The 20,736-nt window shown below is 38.3% G+C and overlaps 1 protein-coding gene across 2 annotated transcripts; it reads left to right on the top strand.

Moving 5' to 3' along the window:
• Positions 1-370: 370 nt before the first annotated feature.
• Positions 371-20,674, top strand: zbtb34 (zinc finger and BTB domain containing 34). 2 transcript variants are annotated; one of them, XM_048210040.1, is made up of 3 exons: positions 371-696; positions 13,618-15,178; positions 19,975-20,674. In XM_048210040.1, the coding sequence occupies exon 2, from the start codon at positions 13,652-13,654 to the stop codon at positions 15,176-15,178; it is 1,527 nt and encodes a 508-aa protein (XP_048065997.1). In that variant the 5' UTR covers positions 371-696; positions 13,618-13,651; the 3' UTR covers positions 19,975-20,674. The 2 variants fall into 2 exon arrangements, with proteins under 2 accessions (XP_048065997.1, XP_048065996.1); XM_048210039.1 differs by lacking the exon at positions 19,975-20,674 and having other exon boundaries at positions 373-696; positions 13,618-18,471.
• Positions 20,675-20,736: the final 62 nt, after the last annotated feature.

Raw genomic sequence — 20,736 nt, 5'->3', positions numbered from 1 at the left:
CAGTTGAAGGATGCAGATGGGTAATTTTGACTTAAATTCGAGTTTGATAATGACACTTTATTTCTTTTAATTAAGAGTTTAGAATTTTGAAAATTCGAATGTTAGGTTAGGTTAACTTAGATAAGTTATTTACCTTATAATCCATAATGTATATTGTTATAACAATAATAAATAATAAATATAATAATACTTATTATTATAATTATTATTATTTTATAGTTTTATAATCATTATATTTATAAAATTATGAAATAAACATATAAATGTATAATTATATTCATTATTATTGTTATTATTATAGCCTTTATGCTCCTTTAACGACTTTATACGGGCCTCCCAATCTGGTTTAGTGGGTATTCACGGAAATGAAGACTGGATACCCTTCACTGAAATTATTGCAACAAAGCTAACATCCTTAAACATACACTCCCTGACCCTTGTACCGAAAATTCGGAGGGAAGGGGGCGAGTCCAACCACTGATCTCTATAGCATCCACTGGGCGATTTCCTTGACAGCACGTCCAGAAACTCGAGAGACAGAGCGCGTCCCCTGGAGACCGCACGCGTCCACTTCCGGTTGGGCAGAGAGCTGGAAAAATAGCAACGGCTGAGGAGCACAGCTGGGGAAGGAGGAGGCCAGGCTGGAGCAAAAGCGAGTCGCTGTGCAGAGGAATGGGCGACGTTTGATCGGAGAAGGTGAGCCGTGACTTTATTAACGGCGCATTATATTTGCTCAGACGTCGTCTTTGTTTTATTTGGCGCAGTTCTACCGGGCGCATCTGAATGCATGTCGCTAACCGGCTAACTTGTTAGCATTCCGTGACAGCTTTGGTACGAGCTAGCCTGGCAGCAACTCGGCTGTCGCAAATGTAATGAGGGAGAGTTCGCATGCAGCGCTGGGCAAATTAAACTGTCATGGTCCGTTTTACACCGTTCGATAGTTGATCAAAGTAGTTTACTTGTTTATTTTTTGCCTTCATATGCAGTCAGTATTAGCTGCCATCCTCCACATTCCCCTCAGTCACAAGCAAGTGGGCCACTTTCCCACCCTCCTGTTTGTTTTAGACAAGTAAAACTTTTGATCACAGCTAAAAACGTGATGCAAAACTACCTTATATTAACTTATTTCTTTAAGGTATTTAAATATTGAAAGTTTAAGACATTGGCTGTCTCGGAAACTATTGTGCTGCCTACCTTGACAGTTTTACAGATGCGTTTTAACGTGCCTGTTTTGCCTACAACGTTACAATATTATGCCTACAATGCTTTCTGTGTAGGCAGCTCATTTGGTTTTAAAACACAGCCAGGGTGTCAGTTGAGATGTTACTGATTTGTTTGACAAGGTGGTAACGTTAATGATTTATTTGAAGTTAAAGTGAAACTACATTTAATTGGCTATGTAACTTGATCGTGAAAACCGTGATTAATGTATTAAATTCATAATAGTTGGCGGATAAGTTTAAGATCAAGTTATTTTCCTTTTTTGTTAAATGCATAGTTCACTCAAAATGAAAAGGAAAATGAAAGATTCAATGAACGTGAATGGCGACTGAGACCGTCCCTTACATTCTGCCTGTCATTTTGGGTGAATTGACCCTGTAACTGATCACATGTCATAATGTATACCACTATCTACAAACAGTGCTGTATCTATAAGATAGTTTTCAATTCTCATACTTTTATATTTCGATTGACAAGGACAGTAAATTGTAAGTGTTTCAGGTGTAAGGATGTGAAAAACATCTGTATACTTTCACTTTCACTGGTTGTTCATGTGGCATAATAATTCCTTCTCCTGAATGTTTTTTTTTTTTTTGAGTTGTTCTGTTTGTATTTTACATAATTAAATATGGACTTTATCATAAGACTTGGAATAAAGCCATACACCACAATATATCACAGGAGTTTAAAGGGCAGAGAAGATAGGGTTGTTTAGTTCAAATCACCTGGCACTTCATATGTACAGCAGTGATCCTTGAGTTATGTGATTGGTTACTTTGCTGTTAACAAGATTAAAAGAAGTTACACGTATCATTTCTTTACCTTTCAACACTTTTGATCTAGCTTTTGCAATACTGGTAACTGGTAAAATTGTTGGTTTCTGTGTGATAAATTGCTTTTGTTTTTTCTTATTTGTAAGATAAATAATTTTGGATAAAAGCAACTGCTAAATGGCTACTGTAATCGACAAATGCAGACTAGTAGTAGGCCTAAATTAAATCTGTTCATCATAAAAAGCGATCAAGTCTCTTCAGAAAATTTGGACTAAACCACTCAATTCATCTGGAATTAGTTTTACAATCTCTTTATGAACTTTTTGAAGCTTTAAAGTAGTAGTTACGTAGCTGTCTGTGGAAGGACAGGAAGCTCTCAGACTTCATCTAAAAAGATCTTAATTTGTGTTCCGACGATAAACAAAAGTCTTACGGGTTTGGACTGACATGAGGGTGATTAATTAATGACAGAATTTTCATTTTTGGGTGAACTAACCCTTTAAGGCCTTGTGTCCACCAAAGCATTTTTAGCCAGCTCAAAATGCCAACGTTCTTCTGAAAATACCTTGCTGCGGGTGCTTGAGTCCTTCGGCTACGCAGCATTTATTTTTTTTTGGTTGAGATGCTATATGTGCTATATATGAAATATCCACGGAAGTGTTACTAGTAGGGCTGCACGATATATCCCATGAGATTGTCACGCGCAAATGGAGCGGCATTTAATAGACAGAACCGTAGATCACTGAAAAGCCACGCAATATCGCGTTCATATCGCAGATGAATCGCCTTCGATAATGAACGCGATATTGCGTGGCTTTTCAGTGATCTATGGCTCTGTCTATTAAATGCCGCTCCATTTGAAAGCAGGTGATGGCGATTTAGCGGTAATCAGGGAACCAGCTTTACTGCCAAATTGGCGTGACAATCTCATGCGATATATCGTGTAGCCCTAGTTACTAGTATCTGATTTTCCAGAGAGTATGTTTCTAAATACAAAAAATGTCAATACTATGTAAAGTATTTGCTCTGGTTCTTAAAGGTGCTCTAAGTAATGTCACGCATTTTTAGGCCAAAAACATTTTTTGTCACATACAGCAAACATCTCCTCACTATCCGCTAGCTGCCTGTCCCCTGAACACACTGTAAAAAAACGCGGTCTCTGTAGTCGCCACAAGCTCCGAAAACTGCAATAAAATCAAACTGGTGCAGCCTGGACCACGAATCATAATAAACATGCTCCAGACAATAACTGACAAGAATGATTTTAAATGCGCGTTCATGACTGTTTCAGGAAGCATGGAGGGGAGGGGGAGGAGGAGGAGGGAGGGTCTAGCTAGCCTCTGTTTTGTTTGACAACACTTTGAACGTCAACAGGAAGTTACTCCACCCAGGATCACTTAGAGCACCTTTAATTTCTTTCTTTTTGATCCATTGTTGTGCTTCTTGTTGTCATCTGTTGCCCCAGCAGTATGTGGCAGTTGGTCACTGTAGTATTTGTCCAGCCAAAAGACGCAAGTGCAATGGTTAAACAAGTCTGTCTAGCACGTTTACATAAAAAAAAATAATGTAAAAGTAGCGCAGTGGAATGGTAAAATGCGTTTTGTGTGAATGGCCTCTTAGCATCCACCAGCAGTGATGTAGAGTCAGTCCCTACTAGGGGTGTAACGATACGCTCAGGTCACGATACGGTACGTATCTCGATATTTTGAACAAAATGAAACTGAAATTCAAATAAGATTTATTAAAAAAACATGAACAAATTTCAATAATTTTCCTTGTTGTACATACAAGATCACATTTCAATATAATATAAATAAATAAATATAAAATTTTAATAAAAACCTTCTGTATTCAAATTAACAGTTGAATAGGGCTGTCTGTCACTGAAAAAAAATGTTAAATTTAACATGAACTTAGAATTATGAATAGGGGCCGTACACATATCGCCTATACAAACACGTGGAAGGCGCGGCCGCACCGCTTCTCCTTCTTTCCAAAGCGCTTGCGCTCCCGTGGCGTCGGTCGTTGCTATGCAACCATGAACTGAGCTCTCCAAGAGGATCAGGATGTTTCTGCAAAGGATAAATGATTTCTAGCCCTTGCATTAGTTTTACTACGAGATATATTGATGGAGATAAGAACAGCTATGATCAGCTATGATCAGCTGTTCGGCTGAGCTTTTGATGTTTTGTTACGGAAAGGCCATAGCTGATCGGTTGATTCTTGTCACACGACCTGCGGTGCGCTTGCGGCATTCTGAGAAGTTGAGAATTGCATGCGCGTCGATCCCATTATGAGCGCGCCTGCCGCGCGGCTACATTTGAAAATAATAACTGACTTGTACGCGGAAAAGACGCAATATGTGAACGGCCCCACAGAACTTCTTAAAGCAAAGCATCGCAAGCGTCTTTTGCTTTTCTGTGAGCACAGCTGTTCCTGTGCACTGCGGTGAAAGAAAGCCACGACTTTTCTCACGCGACCATGCAAGAGACTGACATGAGAAACGTTTAAACCTGCTTGTAAGATTCAATGTGTGCCCGAAACACTTACTGAACTAGAGAGCTGATTGAGACACACCATCTACGATAAATCGTTACACCCCTAATACTTATAGTAATTTAAAAATGTGGTAGCATTGGATCTGGACAGGAAGGATAACTCTGGGAGTTGGAAGGGGTGTGTCGCGATTCTGCCTTCTCACATCGCGATACAGGTTCGTGGACCTGCGTATCTCGATTTCATATCGCATATCGTTACAGCCCTAGTCCCTACGCTCTCAAACTGCTTAAATATTTTTATGCATGATATGCATACTTTTCAATAAAAGTAAAATATATTGTTTCTATATAATTAATCAGTTGTTTCATACTTTTCCATCACTTTAAATGTGATTGTCATTCGCAGTGCTTCATGGGATTGTAGTTCTTTCCCTCATTAAAGCCATTAAGTACACAGTCTTTTACCTTTGTCTTTTTTTAAATCAAAGTTATTTTGTGATTCAACTTAGGGGTGGGACAGTTCCCTGATAATGTTAATCAAATGACAAAGGAAGAAGAAATCACTCTTGACTGAATATGTAACTTCAATGTAATTTCAATGATTTGTAACTTCAATAATGTTTCAACTTTTTTTAATTATTCAAAGAAGTTTATATGAAGTGTCATTTTATATTTGATTACTTTATTCAATTTCTGTACCTGAAAGCTGTTGGATACCTTAAAAACCTGTAAAGCATTGTTTATTTTATTTGTATCTTAGCTCTCATGTATTTATTTGTGCTGTCTTGTAGTCAGATTATTTGTTTTTATTTTCTTTATCTTAATTTGACAATTGTCATATTTTTCACTGAACATAGCACATACCGAACGGTACCGAAACCGTGACCCTAAAACTGTGAGAAATCTGAACCGTCCCACCCCTAATTCAACTCGTAGCTAGTTGGTTTGGTACATGGCTTACAACTCTTAAATTAAGACTTTTTAGAAATCCCTATGGACATAAAAAATAAAAAATACTTTCGGACCCAAGGACACTGAAAAAGTGAACAGGCACTCCATAACTTTCTCAGATATGATATTTTTGCTCACTGATGTTGAAATAAGAGCTTAGTTATAGAGAAGCCTCTAGAATATGTTCAATGTGGTTGTGTACCTACCTGAAGAATGTCTTTCTTGCGAAATGGTCAGTACATTTTTTTGTGCTTTTGTTCATATGAAAGTGTCTTCATTGTGGATTTTCCCATGTCCTTGTCATATTAAAAGCCGCATTTCACTCGCTATACTCATAGGTGCGTTATGGCATCTCAGGAGTCATAAATGTCCCTCCTAACCACTCAGAATGTTTTCTCAACCAGGCTTGTCTGAACAGACGGAGCCAAACCAATTAAGCTATGTGCATGAGTAGGCATTATTGCTTTGCACTCGATAAACCTTTCATTTTTGTGGCTGCTTCTCTTCAGTATTAGCTGTTAAAGGGTTTTGGTTTGAAAGTTCCTCCTGTTATGGCAGATTTATAGCACACAGAAAAAGAGAAGGATTTTTCTTGTTCCTTACACAAGACATCACCTCCGCTGCTCAGGCTTTTTTTTTTTTTTAGCCGCCTCTGAATCTAATGACATCTGCTGTGAGTATAATACTTGAATGTTTTGGGATTGTTGAAGAGCAGTTTGTTCCTGAAGCTTGTGGTTCAGTGGGCTTTAGCTGTGTATTCCTTGTCTCTTGGCCAGCTTCAATGGGGATCGACTTGGGAAAGAAGAAAGGATGCCTTTGACCTGCGCACCCGAAGCAAAACAGAATGACTTGGTGGTATTTTTATCCACTCTGATTATGCCTGTTAGATATGCAAAGCCTGGCTGATTTCCCTTGCCAGTTCCTTTATAGCGATTCTTAATTATCCTTTCGAATTTGTGCAGCAGTTTCCCTTTGATGTAGCTTTTCTTTTCTTGCCATCAAAATGGCTGGACTCATGAATGGCGATGGGGGGAGGCACAGAATGGGCCTGGACTATGTTCTTAATGCACATTGGCCTTTTTATGATCTTTCTCCTGTCACGTTCGGGAGCAAAACGTTAGCTTTTTAACTGAAGATTCCTTTGGTGTAGCCTCATGCCTGGGACCAGGGATGTTACCCAGAGCTTCTGACCCATTTTTCGTTAGCCGTTCATACTAGCTACCGCTGTGTTGTTGCGTTCTATATTATCATGATATATGCTAGCAGCATAACATTACAGCAATACTTTGACAGTGGCGGTCGAGTTTGTTTGTAACTCAGTACTCACTAGTCACATATTTCTATAACCACCGCTATCAAAGCATAATTATTATGCTTTGTAATTATCATGCTATCAAGTTTCAGGAACAAACTGCTCTTCTTTATGCTGCTAGCATATCCTGATCTACTTAGAATCCAGTACTTTATCTTGTTCAGGGCTAAACACTAAGGATTTTTTTTCTACTGACCTGGTCAGGGCCCCACCACAAAAGAAAGTTATTGTTTTCATCGTTTTTGACCCATGCATTCTAATAAATAAGGTTGATTATGACACCAGAATTTTAGATACCAGTGAAATTTCACTTTTTTTATTGATTACAATTTCGATTCCACTGTACATACTATTAATGTAACTAATATAAATTTCAAGAGCGCTTTAAGGGAATAAGTTCTACAGGAATTCAATAGTAATTAGATTAGAAGTTGTACTTGGTAAACGGCTCTAAGACAGCGCACAAATACTGAATTTAGTTCTCTTTTGCATCTTCTTGTGCTTGAATATTTAAATCGACAAACCACTTAAAACCACTTTCGTGATGACAGACCCGATCGGCCTGTGACAATTCCATTAACTCTCCTGAGCGTACTTTGTGCTGGCCCCGGTCCATCGGGCAGGCCTTATTGTGACGACTTGTTGTTCAATCAAAGTGTTGCTGAGATAAGCCACATTGCTCAGCATTCTCGTGGTATTTCTTGAAAACAGTTCCTCACAAACTTTTCAAGTACCCCTGGCAGCTTTTCCGCCCTCTCAAGGCCTATCGGTTTCCTCCTGCCAGACTGTGCATGTTAAGCAATTTTGGCAGTACTGGACTAGGTTTTATTTTGCAGAATAGGCTAAAAGCTGCTTATCTTGAAGCAGGCCTTCTGCAGCGTTCCATTTGCCAGTGCTGATATGGCGGTTTCCACTCTTAACGACTTGCTCAGTGAACCGGTAAAAGAAGTTTTCCCAGTTAGCCTGGAGTTTTTTTTATTTTTACAGTTGTTTAGGGATTCTGGGTAGCTTGTGTGACGTTTTCTCCCCTGCGGGTTATTGCATATTTAAAAGGAACTGTAGTACAGATTTTACTGTAATGAGTTTTAAAAAAATTAACCTAAGAATGATTAATAAGGCTGAGATGGTGTTTATCTAATTTCAATGTCTGATTTGGTCTGCTACGCAATACCAATGTGTGTAAAATTGCTGTTTTAGAACATATAACTTGCTGATCCACTAGTTAAGAGATACAATAAGTAACCTATGGTTAGACATGAAGATGTGTCATGTGGTGAAGCAAGGCAACTCGATCCCTTCAACTGGAACAGCTCTTTGATGCCAAAAAAATTAGCTTTTGACATGCATGTTGGCCAATGCCAAATCTTTTACATTACTGTTGACATTGCTGCTTTATCTCATTGAGAAATTGCTAACGTTTAACGATCAATCTTTTCACCATTCCGCCATATGAACATGCCCCTTGGTCTTTTACTTATGCAACCCATAGTATGAGGAAATTTCATGATTTTACTTATTTCAACTGCTGTGTTGCTGTGTTAAAATCCCCCTCAACTCTTCCCTCAGGACACAAGCCTGAGTGTTAAACTGTGATTGCATCTCGCTGGAGTGCTGCCAAGACACTTGCCCCCTTGGGTCCACCAGATCAACTGAGTATACATTCTCTGGCATCCTATCAAACTTAAGTTCAGCTTAGTTTGCATAGCTTTTTGGACATGACTTCATGTGGACCATTAAAAATGCTCTACGATGGGCACCATTCACTTGCATTAGGTAGAGAAAAATCCTGGAATGTTTTTTCTCCAACACTTTATTTTTTTTTTTTTCATATACATGTTGGATGGCCTTTGGGTGAGTAAATATTGAGGAAATTTTCATTTTTGAGTGAACTATTCTTTTTAAGGAAGCACAAGTAATTCTGTTAGTTTCAGGTTCACTTGACCCCAAATGGATGTTTCTAGTTCATGTTCTTGAAAGTGTTTTTAAGATCTCTAGATTAAAGTTGGTTTATTATAACTTGATACTAGTGGCAGAATATATTTTGAAAAATATGTTGGTACTGTTTTTGAAGTTAATACTTTTATTTGGGAAGGGTGCATAAAATTTATCAAAAGTGACAGTAAAGTCATAATAAATGCTTTCTGTTCATTAAAGTGCGGCTGCACAATAAATCGTTTTTATTAAGATTTTAGCATCGTTATCGCGATATGCACTTCTGATAGTCACATCTTCTGATAGTCGTTTGTGATATTTGAATTCTCCGCTGTAATGCAATCTCATGCATACTACAGCGCACTCATAACAGTTTATTTTGTCTAGTGTGTAAAATTTCTAAATAAATTAAAAAATTAAAAAACATTTTGGTTATTAAACGGAGAATAAAGCATCATCAGTACTTTTGGGTGCTGGCACCGAATTTCAGACACCGTAAAGGTTTATCATTTGCAGGTGTTTTAAGTCCTGTCAGTTTGAACATTCAAGTGATTGAAGCCATTCAAGTGCAAAAAGATGCAAAAGTTAATTCATTTCGGACAGCGCGCAAACACAGAATTCCATTTTCTTCTGTCTTTATTTGTGCTTGAATGGACACAAACATGCAAATTAATGTTAAAATACCCTTCTCGCCGAGTATCCTCATAAACAGTCACATATGGCTTATGTGAACGTATACAATTAAAGGTGCCCTAGAATTAAAAATTGAATTTATCTTGGCATAGTTGAATAACAAGAGTTCAGTACATGGAAATGACATACAGTGATTCTCAGACTCCATTGTTTCCTCCTCCTTATATAAATCTCATTTGTTTAAAAGACCTCCGAAAAACAGGCGAATCTCAACATAACACCAACAGTCGGGGTGTACGCCCCCAATATTTGCATATGCCAGCCCATGTTCAAAGCATTAGACAAGGGCAGCCAGTATTAACGTCTGGATGTGTACAGCTGAATCATCAGACTAGGTAAACAAGCAAGAACAATAGTGAAAAATGGCAGATGGGGCAATAATAACTGACATGATACATGATATCATGATATTTTTAGTGATATTTGTAAACTGTCTTTCTAAATGTTTCGTTAGCATGTTGCTAATGTACTGTTAAATGTGGTTAAAGTTACCATTGTTTCTTACTGTATTCACGGAGACAAGAGAGCCGTCGCTATTTTCATTTTTAAACACTTGCAGTCTGTATAATTCATAAACACAACTTCATTCTTTATAAATCTCTCCAACAGTGTAGCATTAGCCGTTAGCCACGGAGCATAGCCTCAAACTCATTCAGAATCAAATATAAACATCCAAACAAATACAATACTCACATAATCCGATGTATGCATGCAGCATGCGTGACGAACACTTTGTAAAGATCCATTTTGAGGGTTATATTAGCTGTGTAAACTTTGTTTATGCTGTTAAAGGCAAGCGCGAGCTCCGTGGGCGGGGGAGCGCCAGATTTAAAGGGGCCGCAGCATGAATCGGCTCATATTTAATGATGCCCCAAAATAGGCAGTTAAAAAAATTAATTAAAAAAAATCTATGGGGTATTTTGAGCTGCAACTTCACAGACACATTCAGGGGACACCTTAGACTTATATTTCATCTTTTAAAAAAATGTTCGATGGCACCTTTAAGTAAATTAATATGTGTCATTGTATTGGATCTGTTCTTTTGTATTTATCTATGCTTCTTATTTGTTTATTTTCTATGCAGATTAATTCCCTGACAAAATAATCTCAATCATTCTAGAATGTTTAATTCTTTCCAAATAGAGCTATTCAGGTAATCTCAATGAAACTGGTTTCATATTGCAATATATATATCGCAGAAAAACAAAATATCGCTATGTCAGTTTTTTTCCAATATTGTGCAGCCCTACGTCAAAGAATCCTGAAAAAAGTATCACAGTTTCTACAAAAATATTAAGCAGCACAACTGTTTTCAGCATTGATACAAATCAGAAAAGTTTCTTGAGCACCAAATCAGCAGGATCTTTTTGAATGACCATGTGTCTTTTTATGTATTTTTGTGTATAAAAGAAAAATCTAGCTATTTATTTGACATTCTGGTGTTTCAATGAGTCCTCTCATCCCCTCTTTCTCCCTCACTCTCTTGACCATGGCAGAATGACAACATATGGGTGGTGAGACAGGTGTCTCAGCAAGCCCTGCCAATTGGAGAAAGTGTTTACTCTTCCAAATTGCTGACTGAGACTCGTGTTGAATCACTAGACTAGAGAGTGAGAAGAGAAGACTTAAGGGTGGTTGGAGGCATAGGAGGGCTTAGAGAGAATGTAAAGAGGAAGATAAGAAGAACATCAAATTCTGTAGAATTATTGCAAATTCTGTTTTTTTTTTTTTTCCCCATTTCTTTTTAAATGCAGCTTTTATAACGTTGTGTGCTGTTCAACATATTACTTGCAAGCTAAGTGGCTGCAGTTGTTTTACTTTTATGCTTTTAATGATGGATGACTCTTTCTCCCACATCGTTTTTGGCCATGCATCAACTTGATCTAATGATTTTTCTGCACACACCCATGAAGATCTTTCCTTGACACCTTTGCTTAAGAGCACTATATGAACTACTGTAATACTTGAAGGATTTTTTTAAGTGTGTTTGAAGACCAGTCACGGCCATAGGATGTCATTTAAAGAGGTAGAGATGTCTGTTGAGCTTTTAAAGTGCTTAAGCTTAAATCTATGCAGCTCACAAAGGATTCATGTTCTGATTAAAGTGTGCACTAAACGTGTCACTAAAACTAAAAAAGATGCTCCACAGTGCAACTGGCCATATGTTCCTGTCTTTTTTTCTGCTTTATGAAGCTCTGTGAAATTAGTCAGATGCCGTCTGAGTAAGCATGTACCCCATTGACATCCACAAACTCATGCCAAAATGTGCTCTAGCAGTCAATAATTTGGGGTCAGTAAGATTTATTTATTTATTTGTTAAATTTATAAGTTTAAGGAAGAATGCATTAATTTGTCAAAAGACTTCAATTTTAAATAGTTGAAATTTCTATTCATAAAAGAAGTAAAATTAGACAAATTAGACCAATCTACATGTTTGTGTAACTTACTTAAAATTGCATTATTACAGAAACTTCCTATGTTAATTCTTGACTAGATTTGAAAATGTTGTGAAATTACCATGGTTACTAAACAGGATAGGATATGATTCTTAGTTAGGATGTTCCTGTAATACAGGCCAGATCAGCATAATAGAATGATTTATGAAGGATCATGTGACTGAAGACTGGATTGGCTGCTGAAAAGTCAGCTTTGCCATTACAGATATAGAAAACAGCGATTTTAAATATTAATAATATTTCACAATATTACTGTTGTGTTTTGACACCCAAATAACCACATAAATGCAGCCTTGGTGAAAATAAGGGACTTTTCAAAAACATAAAAAGTCTCACAGACCCCCAAAACTTTTGAATGATAAATGTTTCAAAATGTAAGAATAATGCACTAGTTAACAAATGTCTTCTCTGAGTAAATGGAACTGTTTTTCTCATGTGGATGTTGCATTTGCATTGTACAACAGCATGCATACTCATTTCTTCAGGGTTTTTCCTACATGACTTACTCGAGCTTTATTTAAATGGACCACACAAGGGTTGGTTAACTACCTCAAGACACAATACAAGACACAATACACAACGCAATACACAAGTCACTGTGAAACACATCACAATATCATAATTGGATCACAATTAAAAGTGCACCAAACATGAGGGAGAATGAACATGCGGAAGCAGTTTCAGTCTCTTGGTTTACTCCAGCAATATCAGAATAAGAAGTTATGCATTTTTTAATGTGCTTCTTCATTAATATAACCATAGAACATTTAGGAGAACACATGAATGGATAAATAAAACATACCGATGCAAGGACCTGTACTCTGAACAAAAAAATCTGGGGGAGAAAGAAATCTTTTTCTGTTGATTAAATTACTGTACGGCAAGGCCCACATGGAATCTTTATGCTCAAAACTCAGCACATATTTCTGCAGAATCAGAATGCCTGCTATTCATAATATTCTATTGTAATTCTCTTTATTTGGGGATTAATCAATCTTCCATAAATCGCCTTCAGATGATTTAAAATGCTGCTGCCAGAGCCCTGACAGGAGTTCGCAAACGGGAACATATAACTCCTGTCCTTCAGTCACTCCATTGGTTACCTGTGCGGTATAGGATACATTTTAAAGTACTGGTATTAGTTTTTAAGTCACTAAATGGGTCAGCACCACCTTACCTTTCAAATCTGTTGACAATCCATCAGCCTACACGTGCTCTCAGGTCTGCCAACTTGAGGCTCTTAGTGGCTCCTAGATCGAGGCTCAAGACCAGGGGAGATCGAGCCTTTTCAATAGCGGCACCAAAACTCTGGAACAGTTTGCCCACTGATATTAGAACTGCTTCTACTCTGTCCATTTTTAAATCCAAGTTAAAAACTTTTTTATTTGAGTTGTCTTATACTATATGACGGATGATGATGTTGTCCTGTTTCGATGTTGTGTCATTTATGCTGCGATTTTGTCGTTTTTTATATTGTACAGCACATTGGTCAACGGCAGTTGTGTTTAATTGTGCTTTATAAATAAATTGAAATTGAAATTCTACTAATTCAGTCTTTTGCATATTTTTTTTTATGAATATTTTGGCAAATTGGATTAGATATTCAGATACCAGTAAGATTGCAGTACTTTCAGTTTTAACAAATTTTACCTGCAGATTTCAACAAATGTGAAAAAGTATGCAAATTCCATCTGTACTTGCATATAATCTACCTTTCATTTAGCTTACCATTAATATCTATAAATGTGTCTCCTCACACTTTGTTTTTTTTTTTCATTCAGGTTCTCTACAAACCAGGAGAGAAGTCAGTGAGTCATGGAGGACTGTGGTAGCCTCATAGAGTTTGATGTACCTGAGTTCAGCAACACCGTCCTGAACCAGCTTAATGAGCTCCGTCTCCAGGGCAAGCTGTGCGACATCATTGTGCACATTCAGGGCCAGCCGTTCCGAGCCCACAAGGCTGTTTTGGCTGCCAGTTCACCATACTTCCGCGATCATTCAGCACTAGGCACAATGAGTGGCCTCTCTATCTCCGTAATCAAGAGCCCTGAGGTGTTCGAGCAGCTGTTGGCCTTCTGCTACACTGGTCGCATGGCATTGCGCCTACGTGATGTCATCAGTTTTCTCACGGCTGCCAGCTTCCTCCAAATGCAGGCTGTGATTGACAAATGCACACAGATTCTTGAGGGTATTCACTCCAAAATCAGCATCCCAGTGCCTGGTGGGACTGATCCAGATGATGATTGCACCACCTTAAGGTCTGGACCCAACGGTGTGAAAGACGCTGGAATCTTTGTAAACCCCACCCAGATTTCGCCACCCTACTATCCCCGCCAGAATCATTGCGCGGAAGGGCGGAGCTCAGGTAAGGGGATGGCGGAGGAGGGTCAGTCAGACCGAGGGAGCAGCGACGGAATATCTGAGCAGGAGGTGTCCATGGAGGTTGAGTCGGAACAGATAGAACTCATTGGGAAGGATGGGCAGGTGACTGATGTCCATATCAAGCTGGAGAAAACCGACCGGCCCAGCTACTCCGATAGCTCGTCGGCAGGTGACGACGGCTACCACACAGAGCTAGTGGATGGTGAACAGGTATTGGCTGTCACCGTGGGATCGTACGGGCCTGTGCTTTCGTCTGCCAGATACACTTACTCGGCACTACCTTCCTCCTGTTTCGTCAGCCTGAGTTCCTCTAGCCCATCTCGTTCCTTGCTCAGCAGTGTCCGGGGTGGTCGTGCCCGACCAAAACGTCCCATGCCTCTTCCAGCCGATCTAATAACTCAGCTCAAGCCTGGTGCCGACGAAGGAGATCCACCTGCGACGGCAACTACCTACGAAAACGACGTAAGGGAGCGATGTTTCCGCGGACAGTGGTACCCCTACAACGAGCGCCTCATCTGCATCTACTGCGGCAAGTCCTTCAATCAAAAGGGCAGCCTGGACCGTCACATGCGTCTGCACATGGGCATCACGCCCTTCGTCTGCAAGTTCTGCGGCAAGAAGTACACCCGCAAAGATCAGCTGGAGTACCACATCCGCGGCCACACGGACAACAAACCCTTCCACTGCCAGATCTGCGGCAAATGCTTTCCCTTCCAAGGCACACTCAACCAGCACTTGCGCAAGAAGCACATGATCTCTGGCACAGAAGTTAATAATCACACTGACTTGCTGGGTGAGGCACCAGATGGCCAGAGAGGGGAGCAAGAGGATACCTCAGAGGGCGAAGTAGCCTGCGGAGCAGCGTACCCTGATGATTTGTCGACAAAAACCCCCAGTGAAGAGAGTGGCAAGTGTAGTCCGGAAGAAACTCCTGCGTCCAAACCCCTGCGTGGATATTAAGTATATTAAATTACTTGGTTGTTTGTCCTACTTATCTAATAAGGAAGCTTAAAGGGTTACTCTTTTCATGATTAAGCCCAGCTGTTTTTAAAGAACGACAAGAAATAACCTGCCTTGCGCATTTTCTACTCGTCCATTTTTGTGGAAGTTCTACACAGGACTAAGACAGAGAGAAAGAGTTTTTAAGGAGTTTTTTTTCAAAGGGAAGGAGTCCTATAATCGGGGAATTAAATAATCGGGGAGGTGGTCTCTGTAATCAAGGCCTCCTAAGAGTTTTATCACATTTTTATATATCTATATATATATTTCCATGTTTTTCAACATATTTACAGAGTAATATAGGCATGTTGCAATAATGAATAATGTGAAAGCTCAGATGAGATGCTTGTCATATCACGCTTTTTACCTGACCTGTTTTTGCACATGTGGCCTGTATTGGGTCACTCACTCACGAGGAATGGTTTATCTGCCAGTGCAAGGCTCTTTGTGACACATTCATTCGATACCTCATCACACAACCTCAACATACTCATAATGGACAGTATTTGTAGCTTGTCATCAACTCCAGCCAGGTTTTACCTCATAGCAAAGAACCTGAACGGAGGGGAAGAAGCTTCTCTCAATAAAGTCACGGTTGTTTTGTTTTCAAAGGTTTGGAATGCCGAGGCAAAACCCTTGAACAAAACTTCTCCACTTTATACTTCAGTGAAATATTCCTTAGTGATTGTATGAATTCTGGATTAATCTTGTTCAGTTTTCTCTAGCAGCCATGTTATGTATGTCTATGAGAAAATTGCTAGTACAAGGTGTACCTGTGGTGTATTTTCAGGATCAAGGATCTACTACAAAATATGATGCTGTTTTCCTCCACTTTTCATTATTATAATGCCATATTTTTCCTAGAATCACAGTCTGTCGTTTTGCACTCTTTCTGTAACATCCATTTGGTTTCAGTTATAATACTTTACTTTTTTTTGCTTTTGTGCCAAGCTTTCTTTCTTTCTTTCTTTCTTTCTTTCTTTCTTTCTTTCTTTCTTTCTTTCTAGACACCGATGAGAAGGGTGTGCCTTTGTTATAAATTAATATATTTGTAAATGCATTTCTGAAAGGGGTTCATTGCAAGATATGAAAATTGCCTTAGGGCCATACTATCATGGGACGAAGGGGGGAAAAAAATTCTTGGTGAAATATTTATAGCATTAATGTCCACACTTGATCAGTGGTTAAAATTTCGAACGGCTTTACTTGTGTTTCGCTGGCTCGAAAGAGCTTTAGTTTTTTCTGTAACTTGTGGAACAGACAGCTGTGATGATAAAATCTCTCTTAGGCTTCTCACACTTAATGCATCTGTTGATGTACTGACCAAAACGTATGTTGTTTCAATACAGAAATTAATAATTGAAGAAGATTCACTTACTGCCAGTATGCTTTTGTTAATGTTAAATAGTATGAAGGTGTATTGGTTATGCTGGAGGTATAGTGTTGGGTTTCATACTACAAAAGCGCAGTAATAAGATAAACCTGCATTGTCAGTACCACTGTTCTGGGCACTATTATGTGTCAAATATTGTGAAGAGAGAGCCCTGGACAATATCTCATCCTATCCATTTTCACTGTTATGCAACTGGTGCAAAACGTCATACCTCACTTTTTTTTTCTTTTCTTTTTTTTTCTTTTTTTCTCCTTTTTTTTGACCTGTGATTGAATAAGGCTCCTTGTTGTATCACATGCCAATTTTAGATACCTTTTGTTATTTCTTATCACCACACTGTCTTATTAATTCTAACAGATAAGCGGCTGCATACAATGCAAAACAAGTAAAACAGTGTTTCATCGTGAGCAATACACTAGACTCATATTTTGTAGTCATCACTACAGTCAAGCATCTGCCTCCCTGACTGCAATATATTTGATTTATAGCTGTGGATGCTCAGACAGATTAAAACATGCCTCGTTCTCTTAAGATTCAAGTGCTTTCAAGTTGGCTTGACATACCATTTGGATATTTACTTTACCACACCCTCTATAAGTTTACTTTAACAACCACCAAGGATACTTCATGTAAGCAGCATACCCTTTTGTTCAGAGACTCTGCGGTATTATCCTTCCAGACAACTCCTTAATTATGTGAACCACCACCAGTATCACGCCTTCGGTAGAACTTGTTTCTCAAAGTAAAAGTTAAACTACTCAGTGACTTACATTTATGGTGCTTTTCTGTTTTCAGTTTCTGTAGTGTTGCAGTCACTTTCTTTAGTGGTGTTTACTCAACTTTTTTTTTGTTTTTGTTTTTTAATCTCCATTTATATCACTTTCTCAGCTAAAGTATTTTCAGATTTCAAATTCAACTTCAGCACTGAGGGAAAAGTAGATTGAAAGGAAGGAAACTTCTGCCATTTTTCTCTCTGTTTAAAATCAATGCTCAAAATTCATTTTTTAGAATACTGGACTATTTATAATGTGCCATTAAAATCTCTTCATGTGCTTGTATAACTGGCAGATGAGTGAGATTGAACCTTATACCTTTGTTTTACCGGCTCTGAGCTTTGAATCAATGGCAGTTTTGAGCCAAATGTGAAAACTCTATTACAGTTACCAAGAGCCAAAACGCTCAATGCCGTACTACTGACAGAGCATGTTTGGTGTCATTCTGTGACATGAGATGCCATGTATGTCATTTGAAGCATTGTAAGCCTGACTGCTTTGTTCGCTGAATATGTTTAGATTTGCTCTGTTCCTATATCATAATGTACCCGTTCATCTTAGATGACTTTGGCCACTAACCAAAGAGCAAACCAAAAATTGTAAAGGGTTTGTGTAGTATGTTGCACAGCGGACAAGTGAGAGACCAAAACCAAGCCCTGGAACAAATGAATCTGTTTTAGAGGTGTCAGCAGATCTTTTACGTCTCATTTCCCAGCGTCATGCTGTCATTTATCACACACACTGGCGTTGAGCAGAACTGTTTCATTGAGCTAATGTTTTACAATGAACGAAGCTACAAGCATTAGCTTTGGAAGAACAGACTTTGGATGTTGTTTTGTGGTCTTTAAAGAAGGGATGGTACAAACAAATGTTTTGTCGAGGAAGTTGATTGAACTGGTGCCTTGCTGTGAAACATATAGGCTACGCTACCATGCTACCATTTGGGGTCAGTGAGATTTTTTTTTTTTTTTTTGAAAGAAATTGTTTGAAAGAAAGTCACCATTTCCATAATTTAAGCAGCACAACTGTTTTCAACATTCATAATACTAGGAAATGTTTCTTTAGCACCATTAGCATATTAGAATGATTTCTGAAGGATAAATATAATTTTACAATATACAAAAATTGAAACATTTAAATTGTAATAATATTCACAATATTCCTGTTTTTACAGTATTTTTGATCAAATAAGCCTTGGTGAACAAAAGAGACTTCTTTCAAAATTTCACATTAAAAAAAAAGGGAAAAAAATCATACCGACCCCAGACTTTTGAATGGTAGTGTATGTGAATCACTTACCCCGCAGGTCATTTTATTTTTTGTTGCCGCGCAAGATTATGGGAATGAGATGAGGGGTTCCTTCAAAGAAGGTGGAAATGTTTGTTATGTTTGGATGTATCAATGTATCTGGTCTTTTGTATAAATATTGAACTAATAGTTGTATGCAAAAGCAATATGCCTGTTAGATCATAATCGAGACCTGCAGTAAGTTTCTGTATCCTTTTTTTTTGTTTGTTTCTATGGGGGGGAACATCCCATTTGTTGGGGACTGATATGCATTGAAGCAACAGAGATTTTTCGCATCAGAGTCATTATGTAGTTTTCAACTGAAAGTTGAATATGCTGAAATAATAAAATGGGACAATCAAACAGCTTCAAAATATAGAAGCTTCCTCTTAAAATAAGTTTAAAAAAAATAAAAATCATATTCTCGTCAGTTGATTTTTTTTTCGCTTGGCTATAATCTCATCAGAATGATGATGCTTTCAGGTTAGCAGATCGCTGTATTATGTATATTGTTTGGTCTAGAGGGGGGAAATATGCATGCCGGCCCACTTATTGTTCAAGTAGAATTGCATGGTGACCTCCGCGTTGTAATACGAAACTACAGATGACCTTTTGTTTTTGTCTTAAGACTTGAAAGTGATTTTCATTAATAGCTATATCTCTTTTGTGATATTTCACCTGGCATGCACTTAATGACTTTTTTTTAAATAATAATAAATAAATGTATTCCATAAGGGATTAATTGACCATATAAAACTCCCAACTTGTGGGACTCATAAGGCCTCAAATATTTTATCGCTTGGGATACGTTTCCCCTTTAATGGTGCTTTACGAATGGTCAGGTTTCTTTTCAGTTTTTATAATGTGTACGCAAAAAGATGATGTTAAATCGGTGATATGGGGTTAACATAGTCATGTAAAGGATTTAATGAACTGTACTAATAGAGTCATACTCCGCCAACTGACCTAGATACTCATGGTCCATATTCACTCGCTTTGTTCACATAAAACCAGTTCAGTTTGTGCCATGCACGATCATCAAAAAAAAAGAAGTGTTTACAGGGAAGGCTGTTGGACTACTTTTTGATTGTGCAGCTCGTCCTTTTTAACTGTTGAAAACTGTTGACTTACTTCAGGTAGTTTATGAACACTGAGCTAAACCTAGAGATATTGAAGAAAAGGAAATCTTGAAGTCTTCCATTGGTTCTCCACTTCCAACATGTCTCCACTGTGTAATATGCAAAAGCAATAACCTTTGTAAAAGCATTTTTTTTTTTTTTCTTTGGTGTCTTTCTGCCTCTCAGATTGCAGGAGGATCGTGTCTCAAAATGAATGCTTTCAGGATGTCAGGGAGCTGAGGTCATTCATGACAAGGAGAGGATTTTTATATATATGTATAACCTACATTCTTTTATGTGAAAACTTGGACAGGTTGGGCAAATATGCTTCTACAGTGCGGCTTGTTTCGGCGGTTACAACAGTACATGTTCTGTTTGTACTTCGCTTACCTGTTGCCTCAATGTCACTGGTAAAATGTCACTTCTTTTTCTTTTTCTTTTAAATCCGTGTCAAAATACGAAATCTTTGAGATTTGTAACCTGCCGCTATGGTGTGCGTTAAAGATCTTCTTTCTTCATGTGTCGAGAAACGGCCAATCCAATACGACCAATTCGTACGTATTTTACGAGGTGGCTGAATTCATACGATTTGTCTGAACCCCAGTGACGGGTAGGTTTAGGGGTAGGTCATTCATACGAATTTGGCAACTCGTAAAATACGTACGATTTAGCAAACAACGTATGAATTCGTACAAATTAGCCACTTCATAAAATACGTACGAATTGCCGTGAGATCGGGTTGGCCAATCAGAGGACTTCAGCAAATTTGTTAAAGGGTTAGTTCACCCAAAAATAATGTCATTTATTACTCACCCTCATGTCGTTTTACACCTGTAAGATCGTTAATCTTCGGAACACAAATTAAGATATTTTAGTTGAAATCCGATGGCTCAGTGAAGCCTCCATACGGAGCAATGACATTTCCTCTCTCAAGATCCATAAAGGTAC

Source organism: Megalobrama amblycephala, linkage group LG12 (genome assembly GCF_018812025.1).
Source record: "Megalobrama amblycephala isolate DHTTF-2021 linkage group LG12, ASM1881202v1, whole genome shotgun sequence".
NCBI lineage: Eukaryota > Metazoa > Chordata > Actinopteri > Cypriniformes > Xenocyprididae > Megalobrama > Megalobrama amblycephala.
This window is presented reverse-complemented; position numbering and strand designations above follow the sequence as displayed.